This window comes from Pagrus pagrus, assembly GCF_965226575.1.
Source record: "Pagrus pagrus genome assembly, chromosome: 21".
Lineage (NCBI taxonomy): Eukaryota > Metazoa > Chordata > Actinopteri > Spariformes > Sparidae > Pagrus > Pagrus pagrus.
The window spans coordinates 13975146-13996742 of NC_140208.1; the positions used below are offsets into that span (position 1 = coordinate 13975146).

The window sequence follows — 21597 nt, forward strand, 5'->3', positions numbered from 1 at the left end:
ATTTTAAGACCTACAGATTATTATAGTGAACCATGATTGGATAAATGAACATCCATAATATTCTTCTCTCTTAACAGTCTGAACATCAACTAAGACTAACTGAAATAAACCAATGTATTTAATTTGATTAAAGGTAAGAGCATTGATGAGGAACTGTCCAACATGGTTTTATTTGCATTTGAAAATATCCAAAGCATTACACGAGGCATTTTTAAGGACTCTGTTGCACCACAGCACTACAAAATTAGCGAAAAAAAGCCTAGTGTACATACTATGACACGTAGAAGCTCTACCATATATTCAACTAACATTTCAGAAGACAGAATAATTCTGCAGTTCTTTCTTTATGCATCCAAATTTTACTAGGCCCATGCATGAGCAATGAAAGATGCAAATGGTCTCCAAGAATACAAGTACTGAGTCATATTGGTTTACGTTTAAGGTAAAACAGAGAGGCTGAGGTTTTAATAAATTTAAAAATAGTCTGTACATCACACACACGCACACACATACGTACATACATACACACATTTAAGTAGGCCCATCTTAAAAGAAAACATTTGGGTAACAGAACATGCAAAACATCAGGATTAACGATAAGCAACATAGCAGTATTTCACAATTAGACAAGATGCAAGTCTAACGAGGTTTTGCTTTGAGTGCTGCATCGACTTCTTCTTCTGGCTGCAGAGTGTGCCACTGGGCTACTGGACGCCTGGGATTAGCAAGCATTTCTGACCAGTGGCGCAGGCCAACTCCTGTAGCTCCATAACCCATAAAGCTCTTTCCAATAGGGTCATTGCTCCCAAGTTTATCATAGTCAAACACTGTGATGACGACCTGCACTTTCTGAAAGAAAAAAAGAAAGATGTGTAATCAAGTCATTCCTCGTCAACACTTAGTGTCTGTTACACTTTGAAATTGATAATTGACATGAAGACACAGCCTACCTGTATCTGCTCAAAGGGGACATCAAAGCTGAAACTCTCATTAAAGTAAGGATTGAGCGTGTTTTTCTTGACAGTTGTCTTTTTCTTCTTTATCCGTTTCCCATTTTGCTGCAAAACAATCTTCACATATGGATCTAACGGAAGAGGAAAAGAGGGTTATGTAGTTGTGTTTCGTTTTGTTTGTTTTACTCTCATTCGTACGAGGAATTAAGGAAATATCTGAATAATAAGTGACAGGAGTAGTACCTGATAAACCGCCAACGTCCATTTTCTTTAGGTTCTTTGCCTCCATGATGTTCACTGTCAGTTTTCCAGCAGTGGGTACATACCGTAAAGAAATGCAAATATCGCCCAGTTTTTCTTGCTGAAAGAAAGATATTATGGATTAGCATCATTCCCCATCTAATTAAAAAGAAGACATCTTTTATAAAACTGAGGATTACTGTGATTTCTATCAAGATATTTATCTTCCAACATTGAGTGAAACGAGGTTTTATGAGAGCACAATATATCATACCTCCTCCTTCTCACCACTCTCCAAGTCTCTCCATTGTTGCATTGGCTGGCCCAAATCAACACTGTTCATGGGAATCTTTATCTCACCAATCATATCATGTTTAGAGAAACGATCAAAGTCGAAAACTTGCAGCACCAAAGTCTTTCCGCCCAACTCTGCATACGGGATCTAGAGAGAGAGGGTTGTTAAAGTGATGGGATGAAAAATAGGTCAAGGTAGACAAGGTCATTTTGTTTAGATAAAACAACATTTGTAATTCCATACAATAAGACAGACGTTTATTGACAGGAGTCAGTCTTTTTGGGGAGGGATACCTTGACAGACGCCATTCAGGGAATGAAAGACTAAAGATGTAGGGGAAGTAGAGACATGGGCCAAACTTCTGCCTCATGAGGGTAAAAAGTGATATGTCACCAACAACCCCCGAACACGAACACAAGCTGCGACAGAGACATAGAGACAAGAGAGAGAACAAACAAAACACAGACAACAACAGGTCAATGAAGGCTCGACGTTGGGCACGTGGTACCTTGAAGATGAAAGTCTCGTTGAAGACAGGGCATAAATTTTTGCGCTGAACTTTGGTCTCGTACTTCTTCTTTTTGTCTGGCAGCAAAAACACTTTGACGTAGGGGTCTGAGGTTCCCCCCATGTCCATTGCGGCAAGGTCCTGAGCTTGAAGGATACCGACTATAAGCTTGAGAAGAAAGAGATCAAGTGTCAGAATAACATGAAACCTTTCTTTTTGTCAGCTATTTGTTGAGTCCCCAAATTCTTCTCATTTATATGAATGTCTTTGATCAAAGGAATTTGTTTCCACACAGGACCTACCTGGGCATCTGTGAAGTTGTAGTCCAATGAGAACTCCAGCTTACCCAGCTTCTCTTGTTCTTTCTCCTCTTCCTCCCCTTCCTTCTTTGCCTCCCCCTCCTGCAAAATAAAAGACATCAGTGCATAATTGGATAATCATCATGAAGATCTGGACCAGGTAAGATTATACTGAACATCACTCACCTTATCTCCAGCCTCTCCGTCACCTTCCTTTTCCTTTCTGCGACGGCCTGTCTTCCTCTCCCTCACTTTCTTTGGCTTTTTCTTTTTCCCAAAGCATTTTTTGAAAACGCAGAAGATGCAGCACGCCACCAAAGTCAGGACCACCAGAACAATGGCTACTACCGCCCACATGGGAACTGCACAATAAAAAGAGTTGAGTTCACTCATCAGTATGAAGAAAGGGAGTATGCTGATTAAGGTAGAAAGGAGTGGATGTCTGATCCTCTGATGACCTTTATGTTCACAATAGTAGTAGGGGCAATTGATCAGATTTTATTTTCAGTTACGAGTTTGGCTTCTTATTATGAAACAAAATAATAGAGACAAAATGATTCTTTATCACATTTTATATCACATTATAATACATATCATAAATCAAATAAGTCTTACTACTTTATTTATCATGTTATATTTTATATTATTATATCACAATTACAAAAATACATTTATTTTTGTTTTTAGTTCTTTTAAATTTCAAGGAAATACACCATCAAAAACAAAAAAACATCAAAAAAATATATTTTTACATTTAATACATGCATAATGTGCCCAGAATCAGAAAGTAATCATGTTACATAATTGTGATCTCAATAACGATATTCGTGCGGCACTAAATAGTAGCATGATGGGATAGAAGCCTAACCCTCCAACAACAACAAAACACACAAAAATTGTGTTTAAACCTGATCTTAAAGTAGAAATCTTAACTTTTAAGCACAATACTTTATGCTGAAGGCTCAGTTGTCTCACACATCAGGGTTTTCAAGAGGATTTAGCTCTTTTACATCTTGAGACTTGGGGGTTCTTTTGAGCATTTCTAACTTAATGTTCCAATGTTTTTTTTTTCAAGCACTCTATTATCTAAGGACGGTTTGCTGAGCACACATGTGTCAGCAACACCCTTCACCGCAATCTGATAATAACACACTCCCGACTGGGAGTTGCCCTGTACAACCACAGTCCCCAGCAGTGCAGTTCATCATTAAGTGCTTTACACAAAGCCGCTCAGCAGTAGTTATTAACTGAAGGGAAAACATCTCCCATGCACTTTTTCTACTTGTCACAGGCATGAATGTTGAAAATAGGCGGTGTAATGGCACAGAAAACAAGCTCATATTCCATTATGTTTATTCTTTATTCTGATATGTCAAAAAAATACTCAAATATTGGCTTTGTAAAGGGATTTTCCTGTCATAGCCACAAGATCCTGAACCTTTGAGAAAGCTTTGTTAGGTTCATGAAACATGGTTTTGGTCACAATAGACCCTTTCACAATGTTAATACATGTTAGGAAGGATAACTTCTTCAATGTGTTTATTTCTCTGTTTTTTTGTCACAAAGCTATGACATTACAAAAACATGATTATTCAGTTGCAATGATGGTCCTGGAGCAACATTAATTATGAGGTCCCAGCAACAACACCAACACTGCAATATCAGATCATGCAGTGAAGTTGCTCTTTCAAATAATAACCGATGATATAGTTTATTACAACAGGTAAATTAAGTTATGAGTTTTTATTGATCATGTTCCTGCAAATTGTAGAAGTAGCTTACGTGGCAGATGACCAAGTTCATTCATGAACTTCTCCTTCATGTGGTTGTAGTCGTGGCCTGGGTGATGTTCTGAATGCGAGTGCTCGTGGTGTTCTGTATGGGAGTGCTCATGATGAACTGGTTCTGTTGCTTCCTCTGGCTCCGGTTCTGATGGCTCCGCAGCCCTCCTGGCTCGGACCCCGACACTGCCGAACCTCATGTCAGCTGTCAAAACATCAGAATCAGTGCAGTCATTCATGTGCTGTTGGGTTTGTTATGTTCTCTGTCATGTTGGCCCCTATAGTGCAAGACAACACAATTTCATATGTATGCTGTGTAATCCCTATTTCCATGCGTTGCAGTACAGTTGCAGAGCATAGGACATCCCTCAGCCAGATGCTCAACATGGCTGACCCTAATCCCTCTGTTACTCTCATTCTCTCTGCCATCTCCCCGCCCCTTAACCCATGCTTTCACGTTTGTCCCATCCCCATTTTTCTCTCGTCACTGTCTCTGCATGTAACTGGATTAAACTCTGGCGCTACAATATTAATCCAAAATCCCAGATCCTCAAAGCCGAGGATTGAGAGATGGTCTCCTCCCTCAATTTTTCTGCCTTGAAGAATTCTCTGGAATAATGACTGTTGACAAAGGTATTTCAAAGGACCATGGTGAAGATTGAGGGGGAAATCCTGATGTTGTAGTTTTCATGTGTATTTACCTCTTTACCATTTATAATAAGAGAAAAAATAAACATTCTACTTTTTAGAATATAATATACATGAGAAGCAACATTTTTCTGTTAGACCCTAATTCTTAAGGACAAGCCAAATGGCCAGCGACGTTCAGATTTTACCATCCACTCAATAGATTGCCTTTGTTTCTTTGACTGCTGAGTGAAGCAAATCTACCAGACACTTCTATATTTTATCAGTATTTTTCTTTTAGCTGGTGCTTATTTTGTGCCATGTTTATATGTAACTCTTATCCGCCTTTTAAATGGGGGTGATGATTCAGCTCAGATTCATTGGAAACTGGAATGGCACTCAGTAGAGCATAAACCTCCACCAAGACCCAATAGTCCACATTGTACTTACTCAAAGATACCAACTACCAAAATATGGTTGATTTAAAAAACAAAAATAATCAAGATCTATGCATTATTCCCTGAGAAAATAATGAAAAACACTATTCTCTTAACATTCAAGAAAGTGAGAAAAAAAATGTATCCGGATCGGCACCAAACGTTAAATGGGTCTATTCTGGGATGAGACGCAGTTTTATTTTTGTGTAATCCTGCTGAAAGAACCAACCAACCAACGAACAAATGGATAAAAAACATAACCTCCTCATTGGAGGAGGTATGTTCAAAACCAAATGTAACTTTGTAAATTATTATTTATTATTCATACTGGTTCAAATATACTATACTATACTACTAATATACTGATATAGCGGTATATACTGGTATATTTATCTTACCTTTTGATATGTCCCTTAAATTCCCTCTGTAAAAAAAAAGAGCTTTTGGAGCAACTTTAAGTTCAAAGTGTTTCTTGTTGCTTCCCCTTTGGCCTGTTGACGCCTTCACAAACCCATCATTCCTTCTGTATGTCGCTGACTCTGACTGGCAGGCTCCCCACAACCCCTTTCCATCAAAGCTAAAGCGCTGGCAAATCACTAGAGCTGTGTTGTGATTTAATCCCCCTACCCCTCCTCCCGATATTAGAATGCTGAAAACACATCTGTTGCTTCATGTCTCTGACTGAAGATGCTTAAAAAGCAACAGCTACCTTTTCTTGTACTGTACAACTACTCCATTGTTGAACATTTCACACGTGTTGAACACTTTAAGGTTCCCCTTGAGTAGGAAAAGTGACTGTTCATTGGATTGATGAGACATGGCAGTGGTGGGTGCGTTTATCCATTAGATTGAGGAGATTGTAGTGCATCCGGCCCTTCACTAATCCCTTCAGCATCGCTGTCCTCACAGTCACTTGTCAATCTACCAGCAACTTTCACTGAGAGTGGATATTCCATCCTCCCCATCCCTTGGCTTACCATTATACTGTACAAAACACATACTCGTATTTAGAGCGCTGTGAACCGTAATCCCCAGGCATGGTGCCACGTGTTTACACCGCTACATCTGGAGATCTAGGTGGCTCCAATCCAACATGCAACAGCCTCCTCTAATAGTAAATTCCAAATGGAATAAAACACAAACATATAAACAAAAATTCAATAGTGTTAGCTTGTAGCAGTTATGGCAACAATATACTTGTTTGCATTATATTTCCACTGTAGTGTGTAGGGTAGAGTGTTTTGTCAACAGAGGGCCTTTGTATATTTTTGTTAGTGAGTTCAGCTAATTAATATGACCTTTTCCCCACTGAGGGCACTCGCTGCAAAAACTCAGAATCTTACCAAGTAAATGTGTCTAATTTCTTGTTAATATTTCATTACACTTAATATAGAACTGATCAAAATTGCAATATCCTGATCACAAGATGTTGCATATTTGATAAAGGTAAAATAAGTGATCCAACAACATTAAAATGAAGCACTGTTGTGCTGCAGAGATGTCCTAGCCTGCAAATCTTGTTCCCCAGATGTAAGAGAACATGTTTATTTGGTGCTTACCACAAAAAATGTCATTATTAATAATTTTCATGATATATTTCAGTGAGTGAAAATTGCAATATCTGTCAGTATAATCGCAGTATGACTTTCTGACCATATCGACAGCCCTATATAGGACACAATCACCAACAACAAAATAAAATTTCAGTGAGATATAGGGACTTCTTTTTAGACAATGTTCACTTGTTCTAGATTTTCTAATTTATTTCAAGCAAGAAAAGCCTTTATTCAGTTTTGTTTTGCTTATCGTTGACGTGGCATTTTCCCCAACAATCCTCTAGGTCTTCACTATGCACAACAATACCAGAGACCATTTTAAATATACCACAATGGTTCTTTGTAAACAGTACTGCATGTTCTTTTTCAGTCATACAGTCAACTCACCCAAATCTATCAAGAAATCCAGAATTGATCTAAACTTCTTATACTCTACTGTACCTTATAATACAATGATTCATATCTTGGCTGTGATGCATCACCACAAAATTTCATGTGAAAATACTACCAGAGTAAAACAGGAAATCCGTCTGGCATAATCCTGGTGATGCACTGTTGACATACTTCTCCAACTTGGTTTTATCTTTGCTGAAACATGTAATTTACGAAATAGCAGCACACATTTTTAACCACGAGCTGTCTGGTTGCTTAATGTTAAACATTAAGCTTCCACCGAACAGTGAGTAAGCAAAGTCCCACTGTTATCTTTACAGTGTTCTATAGGTGCAGACATGACATTAGGAAAAAACACAGATGACTGTCTAAATAATAAGACATACACTTCTAAGAGTTACATTGGTTGTAAAAGAAAAAAAGGACAAAAAACACATGTCAGCATAATTTGACTTTATTCAGCATTTCAATGATTTTCCAAATCTTAAACTCTTAACTATTTTAGACTAAAAGTAGTATGGATAAAACAGAATATTGGTGGAGGTAAAAACCTCTGACACACTGGAATGATTGACACATGATACAACTGGGTCCAAATGTAAAAATGACTCTTTTTAACAGCTTAGGAAAATTGCCATTTTTAGCACCATATTTGTGAGACTTATCTGTTTCACTGTGGTTTTAAAAGAGAAATAGAGGTATTTTCTGTTATTTTTTGCTGAGAACTTATTTTGTGCCATTGGTACAAGAATGACCTTTGTGGTAACCTGTGAAAATATTTTGCAATTTTCTTAACGGAGAGAAATGCACAGTGCAAGGGACTGTTGCCCTCTTGACTCTGTGTATTTTTTTTAAAATGTGGAGCTTGAGTCGCTTTGCTGCTGGGACCTTTACAGAGTGTGTTTATCAAAGAGGTATTCTCCCATAGGGCCGTGTGTCTCCGACGCAGTGATGCGGCCCAGACTGCCAATGTAGTCGCCCAGCTTCTTGATGGTTTCGTGGCTGTCGGTGAGGAAGTGCCCCTCGAGGAAGTCACACAGCTACAAAAGTAGTAAGACAGAAAATAGTAAGATGTAAAAAAATGCTGTAAAGACAGACAAATACGAAATAAATTCTGACAGTTAACATTTAATAAACTTAATACATCTTCCTGACTGTAACTTTGCTCAATATATATTGGACTCAGATGTCTTTCCCCCGCATTCACTATCTCATAGCTAAACAAGTGGCAGTTATATCTATCTAAGGGTGGCGGACTTACATGAGCGTCAGTGTGGGTGCCAGCTCTGCGGTGAACATCAAGGATACATGTGTTTAGGGACTTCTGGTAGTCCAGGGAAAAGGACATTGCATCCAAACCACCTCTCCAATCCTCTCTAGTTGGTTTCTACAACAAAAAAAAAAAATACTTGCATAAATATATATAACAAAAAATTTACCAATCTTATCGATAATGGCTTGAAAGTGCCCCCTAGGCCTCCAAACAAGGGCAGGACATTGTGTACTTACGGCGATGGTCTGAAGCAAAATCCGACCTCCTCTCATGTTCTGATATTCCAGCAGCTTCTCAGCTTGTTCCCTCTCTTTCACCGAGCGCTCCAGGAAAAAACTGGAGAACTTTGGCAAGGCGATATCATCCCTGTCAAAAAACATCCCCTGGAGAGATCAGAAAAAAACATTATTTAGGGATTACAGTGCAGACATGTAATAAAAAAGAACATTCCTTGAAAAAAAGTTAAATATCTATTGTTTTGTATCAATGTAAAAACATGCTTTAAATACATTACATTACAAGTACTACTAGTCATACAAGGACTATACTACTGTGGATTAATGTAACTTTTACAGAAATCCTACCAGAGAAAGGTAGGTGTAGGATGCAGTGAGCTTCAGGTTGATGAGTTTGTTGATGTCTCCTTCGGTCTCCGAATGGAGGTTTTGTTTTATCACAGACTGCATTTCTGAAAGACAAAAGTAAGTGTTAACCAGCGCCAGAACAGATAAAACCATTACTTACTTATCATACTTAAGACAGATGTGTCTCCCGTTTAGTAGCAGGGAACAGTTGTGAAGAAAAAAAAAAAAAATGTTTTTACCCTTTCCAGCTAATTTGGCTAACCAACGCTTTTGTTCACTTGTCCTCTGAAGGAATCTTCTCAAACCTCTGCACTTGTTTGCTAGCCGGCTTTTATGCAACCCGTGTTTAACAGCTCCAGTAAAACATCAGCCAGACCGTCGTCATGTGTTATGCAGCGAGTTAAAGTGGGCTGTAACGTTTGTAGCCAGGTGAAGGTTAGGCTAACGTTAGCATGGTTTGTAAGCTGTCAAAGTTAACTGAAGTACAAGTAACGTCGATAGATATCGTTAGTTCTGGCTCAGACAACATGAACTCTCGCTTGTTTGTTGAAAGCACTGAAAACAAGGAGTAGTTACTGACAGTATCTCAACAAGTCAGCGCTGACAGCTAGCCAAAGTTGCATGCTGTCTGTTTAGCTAGCTGACGTTAGCATCAACTAAACATTAGCTAGGTAAGACAAATAATGTTAGCTGAGACAGGCTATGGCTAAAGTTAGTCTATTACAGGTCAATGTTACCTTTGCTTTTTGTCACTCACTTGGTCTGTGAAGGTAACGCTACCTCACGTAGCTAGAAACGTTACTGCAGCTGGCTTTATCTTCTTGTTTACACACACCAGGAACAACGACCCCCCCTCCCTCGGCTAATGTTAGCCAGTTAGCTCGCCCTGTTTATACTCCCTGTGATTCGCTACTGCCACCTCTTGGTTGTTGGGACGCGTGGTATATTTCAAACAATGTGAGTGTTCGTCCCATATATTGTATATTCAACCTAACCTAAGCAAATGCATAAACAACACAATGTTATAGCTGTTAATTGTTTCAGTAATTTTATTTTTTTTAAAAGTGATCCTATATTGCTGCATATCTAATAATGTTTCATAAACAAAAACAAAGAGCAGTACAGTGACCAGTTAAGACAAAGATGAAGATATGATAGTGGAGATGGGAAGGAGATGCTGGTTGGTAAGCACATCAATATACATGTGGACATGAATCAAGCCAGCCAGTATATGTGTGAGCAGCAGGGAGGGTTTAGAGGATGGATGGCGGTACAGTTACAGCATGCCTACGTGCTGCAATATGTGGTTGAGAAGATGGGAGGACCAAAAAAAGAGGAAACAGTTGTGGATGAGCTTCTCAGCATTAGTCCAAGAGCATAACAATTGTACAGGAATTAATCTAGTGGCATAATGCATAAGCAAAGCATGACTTGACATACAGTACTGTCAAATTTTGATAGGCTGGAGAATCAATGGTACTCAGAAAAAACCCAACTGCATTGAGGTCTTAGGCCTTTCTCTCTTTAAGACTGTGCAGACCGACAGAATGTGATGTGACATTTGTTCTGTATTTACACACATTTGTTCTGTATCGGTACTGCAAAGTTAGATCTTTTTAAATTTAAGGTTTGTACAGATAAAGACAAAAAAACTACGAGTGCCATGGTGCATATGAGCTTCACTGTTAGTAACTTTATATTGCAGAACTTAAAATGTTATAAAAAGCAAATGATCATGCAGACAAGGCCCAAATATTATAGAATGTGGAATGAATATGCTTTTGAAGACAAGCACTGGTTATGCTCATTATCTTATCAGGAAGCTCATTAAAGTTGTTCTGTTAAAGACTCACATCATGGAATATTCAAGGATTAGAGAAATCGATCATTTATGAAGGTCAACTTCCTCCTCATGTTTCCCCGTGGGCAACATTTGACAACATTTTCTTTGACCTAACGGCACTTTTATTGAGTTTACTGCGCCATAACATGAGGCAATAAACACTGTCACTTCATGTTCTGTTGAACGTGTTAGTGATGTTCCTTTAGTAGTTCCTTGTTGATCTCAACCACTAGAACGCTATAAATATCACAGCCTTCTGAGACAGTGGAAAGAAACCAAAAGCAAATCTATGAAATCTGCTCAACTGAAGAGGCTATGAAGGGATAGTCACGAAGAAATACCTCAGATATTTTAAAATAGGTCAAAAATCACACATCATGGAGGTTCACAGGCTGTCACAAACATAAAACTGGTATCGATAAGCACACAGCAGAACTAAAGCAATAACCGCTAATAAATATGTAAACATGCACACTTTGACCGTTAATAAGGAAGTGACAGGCGGGGCAAAGGTCTCTGTGGTTGTACAAGGCCAAAAAGGAGAAGCAGCTATTTAGTTAGTCACTTGCCAATATGAGAGGGGACCAGAGGTTACAGAAGGAGGACCTGGTTAGGAATTAAAAGTCAACACCACTGGCGTAAAGTTAATATCGGACTATATCAACCCAGGCACGGAGAAATTCTTTGACAGCCTCAAGCGTTGTTGACTCTGTCAACACATCAGTGGCAGGACTGAAAATAGAAACCTGACGATTATCTTGGGGACAACAAAGGAATTTAAAAAGTTTGTAGTATGCGTGTAGTTTCATAAACCATAACAATGACGAAGCCGTTATTTTTCAAAGTCACCTCAGACCACTTGTCACTGTGCGTCTTCCTGTGCCTACTTTGGGTAAGTGTTTTTTTTTAGTTTCAGCTTTGATGGTTATCAGATATTGTATCTTTTTTCAAAAGGTTACCTTCAACTAAAGAACACTTGAGAGTCAAAACCACAGTGAAGGTTCAATGCATTATAACAGAGTTCAGACAGTGGAATTACATTGAAATAAGAGTACTTACAGAAAAGAAAAGAAAAGAAAAGAAAAGAAAGAAAGGAAGAAAGAAAGAGAAAGAAAGAAAGAAAGAAAGCAAGAAAAGACTTGCATAACTTTGAATGATGGACTTTTTCAGATGAAGCAATATGAATTCATTCTTCCAGTTCCAGCAGTTATCTATTTTCACTCACTTCCTCAGAGACAAAAGCACAAATGAGGAAATAGCTTGAAGGAAAACACTAAGAGAGCTGGACCTCTGGCCTTTTTTGTCTTGTTTATTGTATATTTGAGACAAGGTGATGTAGCTGGATACTGTTTTGTGTTAAAGTCTGTATACATCGAATTTTGAATGATATGATGTGGTAGAATATGTAGCCCAAGGGAGATATGCTGTTTTACATGTGTGCACAAATATCTGTATTTAATGACTGATTTTCTGATCATTTAACAACAAAAGAGAAGTTGTACAGCTCGGTCTGAATTTATTTCGTCAGCTCATTTATTAGCACATTTTAGGTGTTGCCACTGATTGATTTAGAGGTCGACATACGAAATGGTAAAACAGTTTCTGGGTCATAATTTGCATTTGAGGATACTGATGTTTCCTCAAGGTTCCTCACAGCAGTGCTATATATCTGTCTAAAAAGGTTTTGCTTCCTGTAAGGAACATTTTTAACTAATGGGGAGACTAGAATGCTCTAAACAGTGTTTTTTTGTTGTTTTTTTTACCTCCATGTCAATGTTCACAGTATGTTCAATACAAGAAAATAAAGATACAAGATAACATCATAAGTTATGTTGCCTTGGTATATTCAGAGATTAAATAACAGTTCAACAATAGTTGAGAGAACTGTTATATGATCTCTGAATATACAAAGGCAACATACTTGGTATATTCAATCACAGTTCTCTCAACTATGAAAATCTATAGTCAGATGAACCGTTCTGGAAATGTTGTACAATATTATATTAGATTTAGATATTTTTTGGGATAATGGGATAATGATAATAATATTTTTTTTCTGTGCCTCAACATTTCCTATTCTGTTTTAAGGGTGTCACTGACTCTGAAAAATCATCAACAACAACAACCATTCTAACAACAAAAACCACTTCTCCTCCTCCAACAACAACAACAACAAGCATTCCAACAACAACAACAACCTCTTCTCCTCCAACAACAACAATAACCATTCCAACAACAACAGCCACTTCTCCTCCAACAACAAAACCACGTAAGTCTGAGCCACCATTGACATTTTTACATTCATTAATTTTTATTGCCGTATAAAAATCACATGGCAATGGGTCCTTTTAGTCAACAAAATAATAGTGTCAAAAACAAATGAAAACATGATGTTATGCAACTTGTGATTTGCTTCAAAGAACTACACAAAACACAATATTGTATCTGGGATATCCTGTCATTACATTCTTCTTCTTCTTCTTCTTCTTCTTCTTCTTCTTCTTCTTCTTCTTCTTCTTCTTCTTATTATTATTATTATTATTATTATTATTATTATAACTGTCTTTTCAGCTCTATACTTGAGTACATTGAAGGAGAGATAAGTGTCAGTGCATTAGTGAAAAACCAAGTGACTTACACAATCCCAGGACTCACAAGTGGGACTAAATACTTTTTCAGTCTCTTCACTGTGTTTGGAAATCTCAGAAGCAGCAGAGTATATCACACTGCAGTCACTGATGAAATGTTTTTCAGCTGAAATGGTTCTGAGACACGGGCCAGGACAGAGCTCTGTTACAATATCTAATTTAAAGATTCTTATTAATAGATTGTTGTTGCTTGCTTATCATGTTTGATGATTTGCTGTTCAATAAAGGTTAAATTAAATTATTCCTTTGCTAAAAAGAATGCACAAAACCCATTATTGTGTTGAAAGTCTCACACTTAACTCTTTTTTTCTAATGAAAACTGTCAACTCTTTGTTTTTCAGCTCCTGAAAATGTGGAGGAAGTGCACGTGTCAGGACAAAATGAGACCAGGATAACTCTGACGTGGGAGAAGGTTAACAGCATCTCAACATATAGGCTACAATACGAGGACAATGGCACTACCAAGGTGGAAGATATCAACGCATCTGATCAAGGGGCATCAGTTACATATAATGTCTCTTCTCTCACTGCTGGGACCAAATACAATTTCACACTTTTCACTGTGTTTGAGGGAGTGAGCAGCTCTGGACGCACATTTTCAGCCGTCACTAGTAAGTGATCACTAAGTATACATTTGGAATAAGCCATTTTGCTTGATTTTCATTCACTTTAAACTTTGTCAGTCAAGAGCACAACACAACTTGCAACAGCTGATATAGAGAGATGATTGCATACTGTATATTTACAAAGGTTAATGACTCTTTACACTCCAGCTCCCCCTAATGCAGAAGAGTTCAAAACAGTTGCAGAAAATGAGACCAATATGATTCGGCAGTGGAATAGAGTGGTTGGCTTCTCCGACTATGTACTTGAGTACAGTGAAGGAGAGATAAGTGTCACTGCATCAGCGGTAAATCAAGTGACACATAATCTTAGCACTCAGAAGTACAACTAAATTTGATTTCAGTCTCTTCACTGTGTTTGAAAATGTCAGAAGCAGCAGAGTAAACCACACTGCAGTCACTGATAAAATGTTTTTCAGCTGAAATGGTTCTGAGACACGGGCCAGGACAGAGCTCTGTTACAATATCTAATTTAAAGATTCTTATTAATAGATTGTTGTTGCTTTATTATGTTTGACTGTTGCTGTTAAATAAAGGTTAAATTAAATTATTTCTTTGCTAAAAAGAATGCACAAAACCCATTATTGTGTTGAAAGTCTCACACTTAGCTCTTTTTTTCTAATGAAACTGTCGACTCTTTGTTTTTCAGCTCCTGAAAATGTGGAGGAAGTGCACGTGTCAGGACAAAATGAGACCAGGATAACTCTGACGTGGGAGAAGGTTGACAACATCTCAACATATTCGCTACAATACGTGGACAATGGCACTACCAAGGTGGAAGATATCAACGCATCTGATCAAGGGGCATCAGTTACATATAATGTCTCTTCTCTCACTGCTGGGACCAAATACAATTTCACACTTTTCACTGTGTTTGAGGGAGTGAACAGCTCTGGACACACATTTCCAGCCGTCACTGGTAAGTGATCACTAAGTATACATTTGGAATAAGCCATTTTGCTTGTGACATGAAAAAATTATCATTTTCATTCACTTTCCCCTTTGTCAGTCGAGAGCAAAACACAACTTGCAACAGCTGATATAGAGAGATGATTGCATACTGTATATTTACAAAGGTTAATGACTCTTTACACTCCAGCTCCCCCTAATGCAGAAGAGTTCAAAACAGTTGCACAAAATGAGACAAATATAATTCGGAGTGGAATAGAGTGGTTGGCTTCTCCGACTATATACTTGAGTACAGTGAAGGAGAGATAAGTGTCACTGCGTCAGCGGTAAATCAAGTGACACATAATCTTAGCACTCAGAAGTGGAACTAAAATTGATTTCAGTCTCTTCGCTGTGTTTGAAAACGTCAGAAGCAGCAGAGTAAACCACACTGCAGTCACTGATAAAATGTTTTTTAGCTGAAATGGTTCTGAGACACGGGCCAGGACAGAGCTCTTTTACAATATCTAATTTAAAGATTCTTATTAATAGATTGTTGTTGCTTTATTATGTTTGACTGTTGCTGTTAAATAAAGGTTAAATTAAATTATTTCTTTGCTAAAAATAATGCACAAAACCCATTATTGTATTGAAAGTCTCACACTTAGCTCTTTTTTTCTAATGAAACTGTCGACTCTTTGTTTTTCAGCTCCTGAAAATGTGGAGGAAGTGCACGTGTCAGGACAAAATGAGACCAGGATAACTCTGACGTGGGAGAAGGTTAACAGCATCTCAACATATTTGCTACAATACGTGGACAATGGCACTACCAAGGTGGAAGATATCAACGCATCTGATCAAGGGGCATCAGTTACATATAATGTCTCTTCTCTCACTGCTGGGACCAAATACAATTTCACGCTTTTCACTGTGTTTGAGGGAGTGAACAGCTCTGGACACACATTTTCAGCCGTCACTAGTAAGTGATCACTAAGTATACATTTGGAATAAGCCATTTTGCTTGTGACATGAAAAAATTATCATTTTCATTCACTTTCCCCTTTGTCAGTCGAGAGCAAAACACAACTTGCAACAGCTGATATAGAGAGATGATTGTATACTGTATATTTACAAAGGTTAATGACTCTTTACACTCCAGCTCCCCCTAATGCAGAAGAGTTCAAAACAGTTGCACAAAATGAGACAAATATAATTTGGCAGTGGAATAGAGTGGTTGACTTCTCTGACTATATACTTGAGTACACTGAAGGAGAGATAAGTGTCACTCATCAGCGGTAAATCAAGTGACACATAATCTTAGCACTCAGAAGTGGAACTAAATTTGATTTCAGTCTCTTCGCTGTGTTTGAAAATGTCAGAAGCAGCAGAGTAAACCACACTGCAGTCACTGATAAAATGTTTTTCAGCTGAAATGGTTCTGAGACACGGGCCAGGACAGAGCTCTGTTACAATATCTAATTTAAAGATTCTTATTAATAGATTGTTGTTGCTTGCTTATCATGTTTGATGATTTGCTGTTAAATAAAGGTTAAATTAAATTATTCCTTTGCTAAAAAGAATGCACAAAACCCATTATTGTGTTGAAAGTCTCACACTTAACTCTTTTTTTCTAATGAAAACTGTCAACTCTTTGTTTTTCAGCTCCTGAAAATGTGGAGGAAGTGCACGTGTCAGGACAAAATGAGACCAGGATAACTCTGACGTGGGAGAAGGTTAACAGCATCTCAACATATAGGCTACAATACGTGGACAATGGCACTACCAAGGTGGAAGATATCAACGCATCTGATCAAGGGGCATCAGTTACATATAATGTCTCTTCTCTCACTGCTGGGACCAAATACAATTTCACACTTTTCACTGTGTTTGAGGGAGTGAACAGCTCTGGACACACATTTCCAGCCGTCACTGGTAAGTGATCACTAAATATACATTTGGAATAAGCCATTTTGCTTGTGACATGAAAAAATTATCAATTTTATTTACTTTTCCCTTTGTCAGTCGAGAGCAAAACACAACTTGCAACAGCTGATATAGAGAGATGATTGCATACTGTATATTTACAAAGGTTAATGACTCTTTACACTCCAGCTCCCCCTAATGCAGAAGAGTTCAAAACAGTTGCACAAAATGAGACAAATATAATTTGGCAGTGGAATAGAGTGGTTGGCTTCTCCGACTATATACTTGAGTACACTGAAGGAGAGATAAGTGTCACTGTGTCAGCGGTAAATCAAGTGACACATAATCTTAGCACTCAGAAGTGGAACTAAAATTGATTTCAGTCTCTTCGCTGTGTTTGAAAATGTCAGAAGCAGCAGAGCAGCATTGTTGTTGCTTGCTTATCATGTTTGATGATTTGCTGTTAAAAATAAAGGTTAAATTAAATTATTCCTTTGCTAAAAAGAATGCACAAAACCCATTATTGTGTTGAAAGTCTCACACTTAACTCTTTTTTTCTAATGAAAACTGTCAACTCTTTGTTTTTCAGCTCCTGAAAATGTTGAGGAAGTGCACGTGTCAGGACGAAATGAGACCAGTATAACTCTGTGGTGGGAGAAGGTTAACAGCATCTCAACATATTTGCTACAATACGAGAAAAATGGCAGTTACCAGGTGGAAAATATCGACGCATCTCATCCAAAGACATCAGTTATACATGAGGTCTCTTCTCTCACTGCTGGGACCAAATACAATTTCACGCTTTTCACTGTGTTTTGGGAAGTGAACAGCACTGGACACACATTTCCAGCCGTCACTAGTAAGTGATCACTAAATATACATTTGGAATAAGCCATTTTGCTTGTGACATGAAAAAATTATCATTTTAATTCACTTTCCCCTTTGTCAGTCGAGAGCACAACAAAACATGCAACAGATAATATAGAGAGATTATACAGTGTACTCTAGGTGCTGTGTCGTAGGCAACTGGACTTGTTTCAGATTCTTGAAGACGTGTCACCTCTCATCCAAGAGGCTTCTTCAGTTGTAACTAACTGGAGGGGAGTGGCAGGCTTTCAAACTCTGTGTGGGCGTGTTCTTATAGAGTTGTTAAAGACACGTGTGAGCTCTGAGTTTCAGAGTCGTTAGGGCCACTTGTGGGTCGTTGGTCCAAACGGCCTTCATGTGGGTTGCTAAGGCTAGGTGAGCCCAGGTGTGAATGGTTGTTAAGCTGTCTGGGGAGAGAACTCAGTACTGTATTGTAGGTGGGTGATAAGAAATGTCTTAGGCCACCTCTTCTGTTCAAAGACGGTTATTCCAGTTTGACATAGATGGATTCCTCTACTCCTCTTTCAAAGCATCAGTCATTACTTATCACCCACCTACAATGCTGTACTGAGTTCCCTCCCCAGACTCTTGGATGTGAAGTGAAACGTCTTCAAGAAACTGAAACAAGTCCAGTCGCCTACGATACAGCACCTAGATTTACCATGACCTGGATGACTGAGAACCTTCATCAACATATACAGTGTACTGTTTATTTACAAGGATTATTGTCTGTCTGTCCTGATACAGGTCTAGAACAAGATCCAGGCCAGAGATCTGTAACAATATTAAATTTAAAGTTTCTCTAATATAGAGAGATGATTATGTACTGTATATTTACAAGAATGAATGCCTCTTTACATTCATGCGCCTCTTAAGCTTAAATCATTTTGTGACAGTTTCTTCATCATGTTTCTTTACATTTTAGAACCTCGTAACACAAAAGTTCAAGCAATTGAACCAAATGAGACCAGTATAACTCTGCAGTGGAATAAAGTAGATAAGATCCTCAACTACACACTTTTGTTCAATGGAAGTGAGATCAATGTCAACGCATCAGAGGGACATGAACAAGTGAACCACACAATCCCTGGACTCACTAGTGGGACTCAGTACAGTTTCACTCTCTTCACTGTGTTTGAAGATGTCAGCAGCAGTGGATTTAACCTCACTGCAGTCACTGGTAAGTTGTTTTTCTGCTGATACAGGCCTACAACAAGAGCTAGTACCAAACAACAATTTCAGTTTCTTACTCTGTTTGCACATGCCAGAAGCGTGGAGTAATACACACTGCAGCCACTGGTGAGATTTATTTCTTCTGACATAGCCCTACAGTGACAGCCCACAATATCAAATTAAAGTTTCATTAACGGATGCTCACCTTGCTCATGACTATTTTTGAGAAAATATCACAATGGGAGGAAAGTTAAGACTGGCTTTAGAAGAGGGTTTGTTCACTGTAAATTACATTGATTTACATTCTACTTATCCATAATGCAGACAAGTTAGCAACAGCTCAATAAAATCTGACCAGCATAACACTGCAGTAAAGTGGAAAACAGATGCTAAAAACTTCAAAAAAGTGGATGACATCCTTAACTATAGACTTTTGTTCAATGGATACAAGATACATGTCACTGCAGTAGAGGGAAGTGAACAAGTGAACCACAAAACTTCAATGGCACACACACCAGCCAGTAAAAAGTGACCTGGATGTGAACTTGTACTGCCTGGATCATTGAGATAAATCTACTAACTACTAACTAACTTTGAAGGCTTAACTAGACTGTCTCTAAAATATATCATAATACATAGGCTATTTGTCACACTGCCTCTTCAGGTCCAGCTCTTGGAAAGCTTATATTCTAAGTTTCTTTCCAGATTTAAAGCTCATTCCCAAATGTATTCATATTGATAATAGCCTGTGTGTCTGTGTTAATTATAGTCCTTTTTTTTTTTCTTTCTTCATCAGTTCCCTCAGTGGTGACTTTGGTCAATGTCACTGAGCGCTCTACAACCAGTATAACCCTGGAGTGGAACGTGGATGTGGGTAAAAACTGGAGCTACTTAGTCCAAATGAATGGGGACAATGTGACTCCTCAATCAGTTAGATCCCCAGATGTTGTGTCACATACGTTCTCACCTCTCCAGCCTGGAACTGAGTATCCATTCAGCGTGATCACACAGTTCTTTGGACTCAGCAGCACTGCTTATAAAGACTCCACAGTAACACGTAATACAGAACTGTTATCATCAGATATTTTCTTATATGAAAAATAAGATATTGTTAAATTGTTTGATTAAATCATGTGCTAACAACTAACAAATGAATGTTATTTCCTCCAATATTTTCTCATTTATTTCAGGCATTGACTGTGCTATTGTACAATGGCATGTTACTAACTCATCAATCCAAGGAACGGTTGAAGGCTTGTTCACGAATGCAACAGCCACTTACAAATCACAAGAACATGTCAGTCCTGGAGGTCCAAACGTGTTATTTACCGACCTTTACCCTGGTGCAACTTATGAGGTGTATCTTTGGTATGAAAACAAGCCTGAACCCTTGGAACAGTGTAATCACAGTCTGACGATCAGTAAGTACAAATCTGTCTTTCCATATAAAGTGAATATTTGCATTTCCAACAGAAAAAATAATGTGAAATACCTTCATTTCAAAACATTTTTACCATAATAGTAGTGGAAGGTACACTGTACATACATGTATTTTATTTTGATTATTTTGTGTGTGCTTTAAAAATACCTCTAATTTCAAACTACAAGTTGATGGTGCTATTTGAAATGCTTCTGTATGATTATATAGGCTGCAACTATATTTTTTTTTAGATCAATGATTTATTATTGATTCCTTGAATTAATAGATTACTCACTGAGAAAAATCTTAAATACCAGCCAGTACCCAGAGTCCAGAGCATTGTTATTGCAACTTTCTTCCAACCAACAGTCAAAACCCCAATTATTTAATGTAGCCAACATACTGTATAAAACAGAGAAAAGCAGCAAATCCCCATTTTGGCAAAGCTGGACTTTAATAGCTATTAATCAATTAGTATTACAGTTTTCAACAAGTTTCTGTGGATTGACTAATTGGATGGTGGATGTGTCAAGACAATATATTATTTGGCATCAAGCATAATGTTGGACTAATTCGTATTAAAGGAACAAAAGAAACTAGAAAAATTGTATTTCCTGCGAAAATACAGTGTGAATGCTGATTGCTGAAGTGATTTTGCAAAATCTGCTGAATGTGCTGGAAAACACTTGCCTAATGCATAAAAAATGCATGAAACTATGAGAATGAATGGTCAAGAACTTGCAGAAAAAGCTGATTTTTTCAAAAGTTGAAAAGGCAGAAAGGCTGAAAAGTAATAGGTTGAAAGAGCTTAAAAAGCTGAACATTTTGATAGTTGAACAGTTTCTCTAGCTGTACATGAAGCTGAATATTTTGATAGTTGAACAGTTTCTCTAGCTGTACATGAAGCTGAATATTTGAAAAAGCTGAAAAGTACAAGGCTGAAAGAGCTTAAAAAGCTGAACAGTTTGATAGTTGAACGGTTTCTATAGCTGAATATGAAGCTGAATACTTGAAAAAGCTGAAATACAGAAAGCTGAATATTTAAAAAAGCGGAATACTTGAAAAAGCTGAAAAGGCAGAAAGGCTGAAAAGTAATAGGTTGAAAAAGCTTAAAAAGCTGAACAGTTTGATAGTTGAACGGTTTCTATAGCTGAACATGAAGCTGAATACTTGAAAAAGCTGTAGAGGCAGAAAGCTGAATATTTGAGAGCTTAAAAAGTTGAAAAGCTGAAAAGTACAAGGTTGAAAGAGCTTAAAAAGCTTAAG

General features: G+C 37.9%; 3 protein-coding genes across 6 annotated transcripts in view; 1 reads left to right on the top strand and 2 right to left on the bottom strand.

Annotated features, from left to right (window-relative positions):
• The window catches only part of LOC311249976 (receptor-type tyrosine-protein phosphatase H-like), a 28928-nt gene that overhangs the window by 1301 nt on the left and 6030 nt on the right, over nucleotides 1-21597 (top strand). Inside the window, exons 1-10 of one of the 2 annotated variants that reach the window (XM_084341436.1) lie at nucleotides 11415-11681; nucleotides 12878-13058; nucleotides 13779-14048; nucleotides 14710-14979; nucleotides 15658-15927; nucleotides 16611-16880; nucleotides 17461-17730; nucleotides 18664-18918; nucleotides 19708-19968; nucleotides 20102-20332. In XM_084341436.1, the coding sequence (XP_084197562.1) occupies nucleotides 11610-11681; nucleotides 12878-13058; nucleotides 13779-14048; nucleotides 14710-14979; nucleotides 15658-15927; nucleotides 16611-16880; nucleotides 17461-17730; nucleotides 18664-18918; nucleotides 19708-19968; nucleotides 20102-20332 (2350 nt within the window). In that variant the 5' untranslated portion in view covers nucleotides 11415-11609. Of the gene's footprint in view, nucleotides 1-11414; nucleotides 11682-12877; nucleotides 13059-13778; nucleotides 14049-14709; nucleotides 14980-15657; nucleotides 15928-16610; nucleotides 16881-17460; nucleotides 17731-18663; nucleotides 18919-19707; nucleotides 19969-20101; nucleotides 20333-21597 lie in introns of those variants that run through there. The other variant, XM_084341437.1, reaches the window with a different exon arrangement.
• Nucleotides 443-4611, bottom strand: syt5b (synaptotagmin Vb). Its single transcript, XM_084341455.1, has 8 exons — nucleotides 4078-4611; nucleotides 2482-2657; nucleotides 2299-2397; nucleotides 1997-2164; nucleotides 1468-1635; nucleotides 1197-1311; nucleotides 951-1084; nucleotides 443-849 (listed from the first exon to the last, which is right to left on the bottom strand). The coding sequence occupies exons 1-8, from the start codon at nucleotides 4313-4315 to the stop codon at nucleotides 640-642; spliced, it is 1308 nt and encodes a 435-aa protein (XP_084197581.1). The 5' UTR covers nucleotides 4316-4611; the 3' UTR covers nucleotides 443-639.
• LOC311249992 (ferritin, middle subunit) lies at nucleotides 7528-9816 on the bottom strand. 3 transcript variants are annotated; one of them, XM_084341466.1, is made up of 5 exons: nucleotides 9684-9816; nucleotides 8947-9050; nucleotides 8599-8745; nucleotides 8351-8476; nucleotides 7528-8129 (listed from the first exon to the last, which is right to left on the bottom strand). In XM_084341466.1, exons 2-5 carry the CDS (start codon nucleotides 9046-9048, stop codon nucleotides 7980-7982), a joined length of 525 nt encoding a protein of 174 aa, XP_084197592.1. In that variant the 5' UTR covers nucleotides 9049-9050; nucleotides 9684-9816; the 3' UTR covers nucleotides 7528-7979. The 3 variants fall into 3 exon arrangements, with proteins under 3 accessions (XP_084197592.1, XP_084197591.1, XP_084197593.1); XM_084341465.1 differs by having other exon boundaries at nucleotides 9704-9814; XM_084341467.1 differs by lacking the exon at nucleotides 9684-9816 and adding an exon at nucleotides 9186-9372.

What these genes read in the sequence shown, in the direction of transcription:
- syt5b (XM_084341455.1), bottom strand. Translation starts at nt 4,315, where the DNA reads ATGAATGACTGCACTGATTCTGATGTTTTGACAGCTGACATGAGGTTC. An exon ending in ACAACTTCACAGATGCCCAG is followed by an intron (nt 2,165 to 2,298) that starts GTAGGTCCTGTG and finishes TTTCTTCTCAAG; the next exon opens with CTTATAGTCGGTATCCTTCA. An exon ending in TCCCCTTTGAGCAGATACAG is followed by an intron (nt 850 to 950) that starts GTAGGCTGTGTC and finishes TTTTTCTTTCAG; the next exon opens with AAAGTGCAGGTCGTCATCAC.
- LOC311249992 (XM_084341466.1), bottom strand. Translation starts at nt 9,048, where the DNA reads ATGCAGTCTGTGATAAAACAAAACCTCCATTCGGAGACCGAAGGAGAC. An exon ending in CCTACACCTACCTTTCTCTG is followed by an intron (nt 8,746 to 8,946) that starts GTAGGATTTCTG and finishes TGATCTCTCCAG; the next exon opens with GGGATGTTTTTTGACAGGGA. An exon ending in GCACCCACACTGACGCTCAT is followed by an intron (nt 8,130 to 8,350) that starts GTAAGTCCGCCA and finishes CTACTTTTGTAG; the next exon opens with CTGTGTGACTTCCTCGAGGG.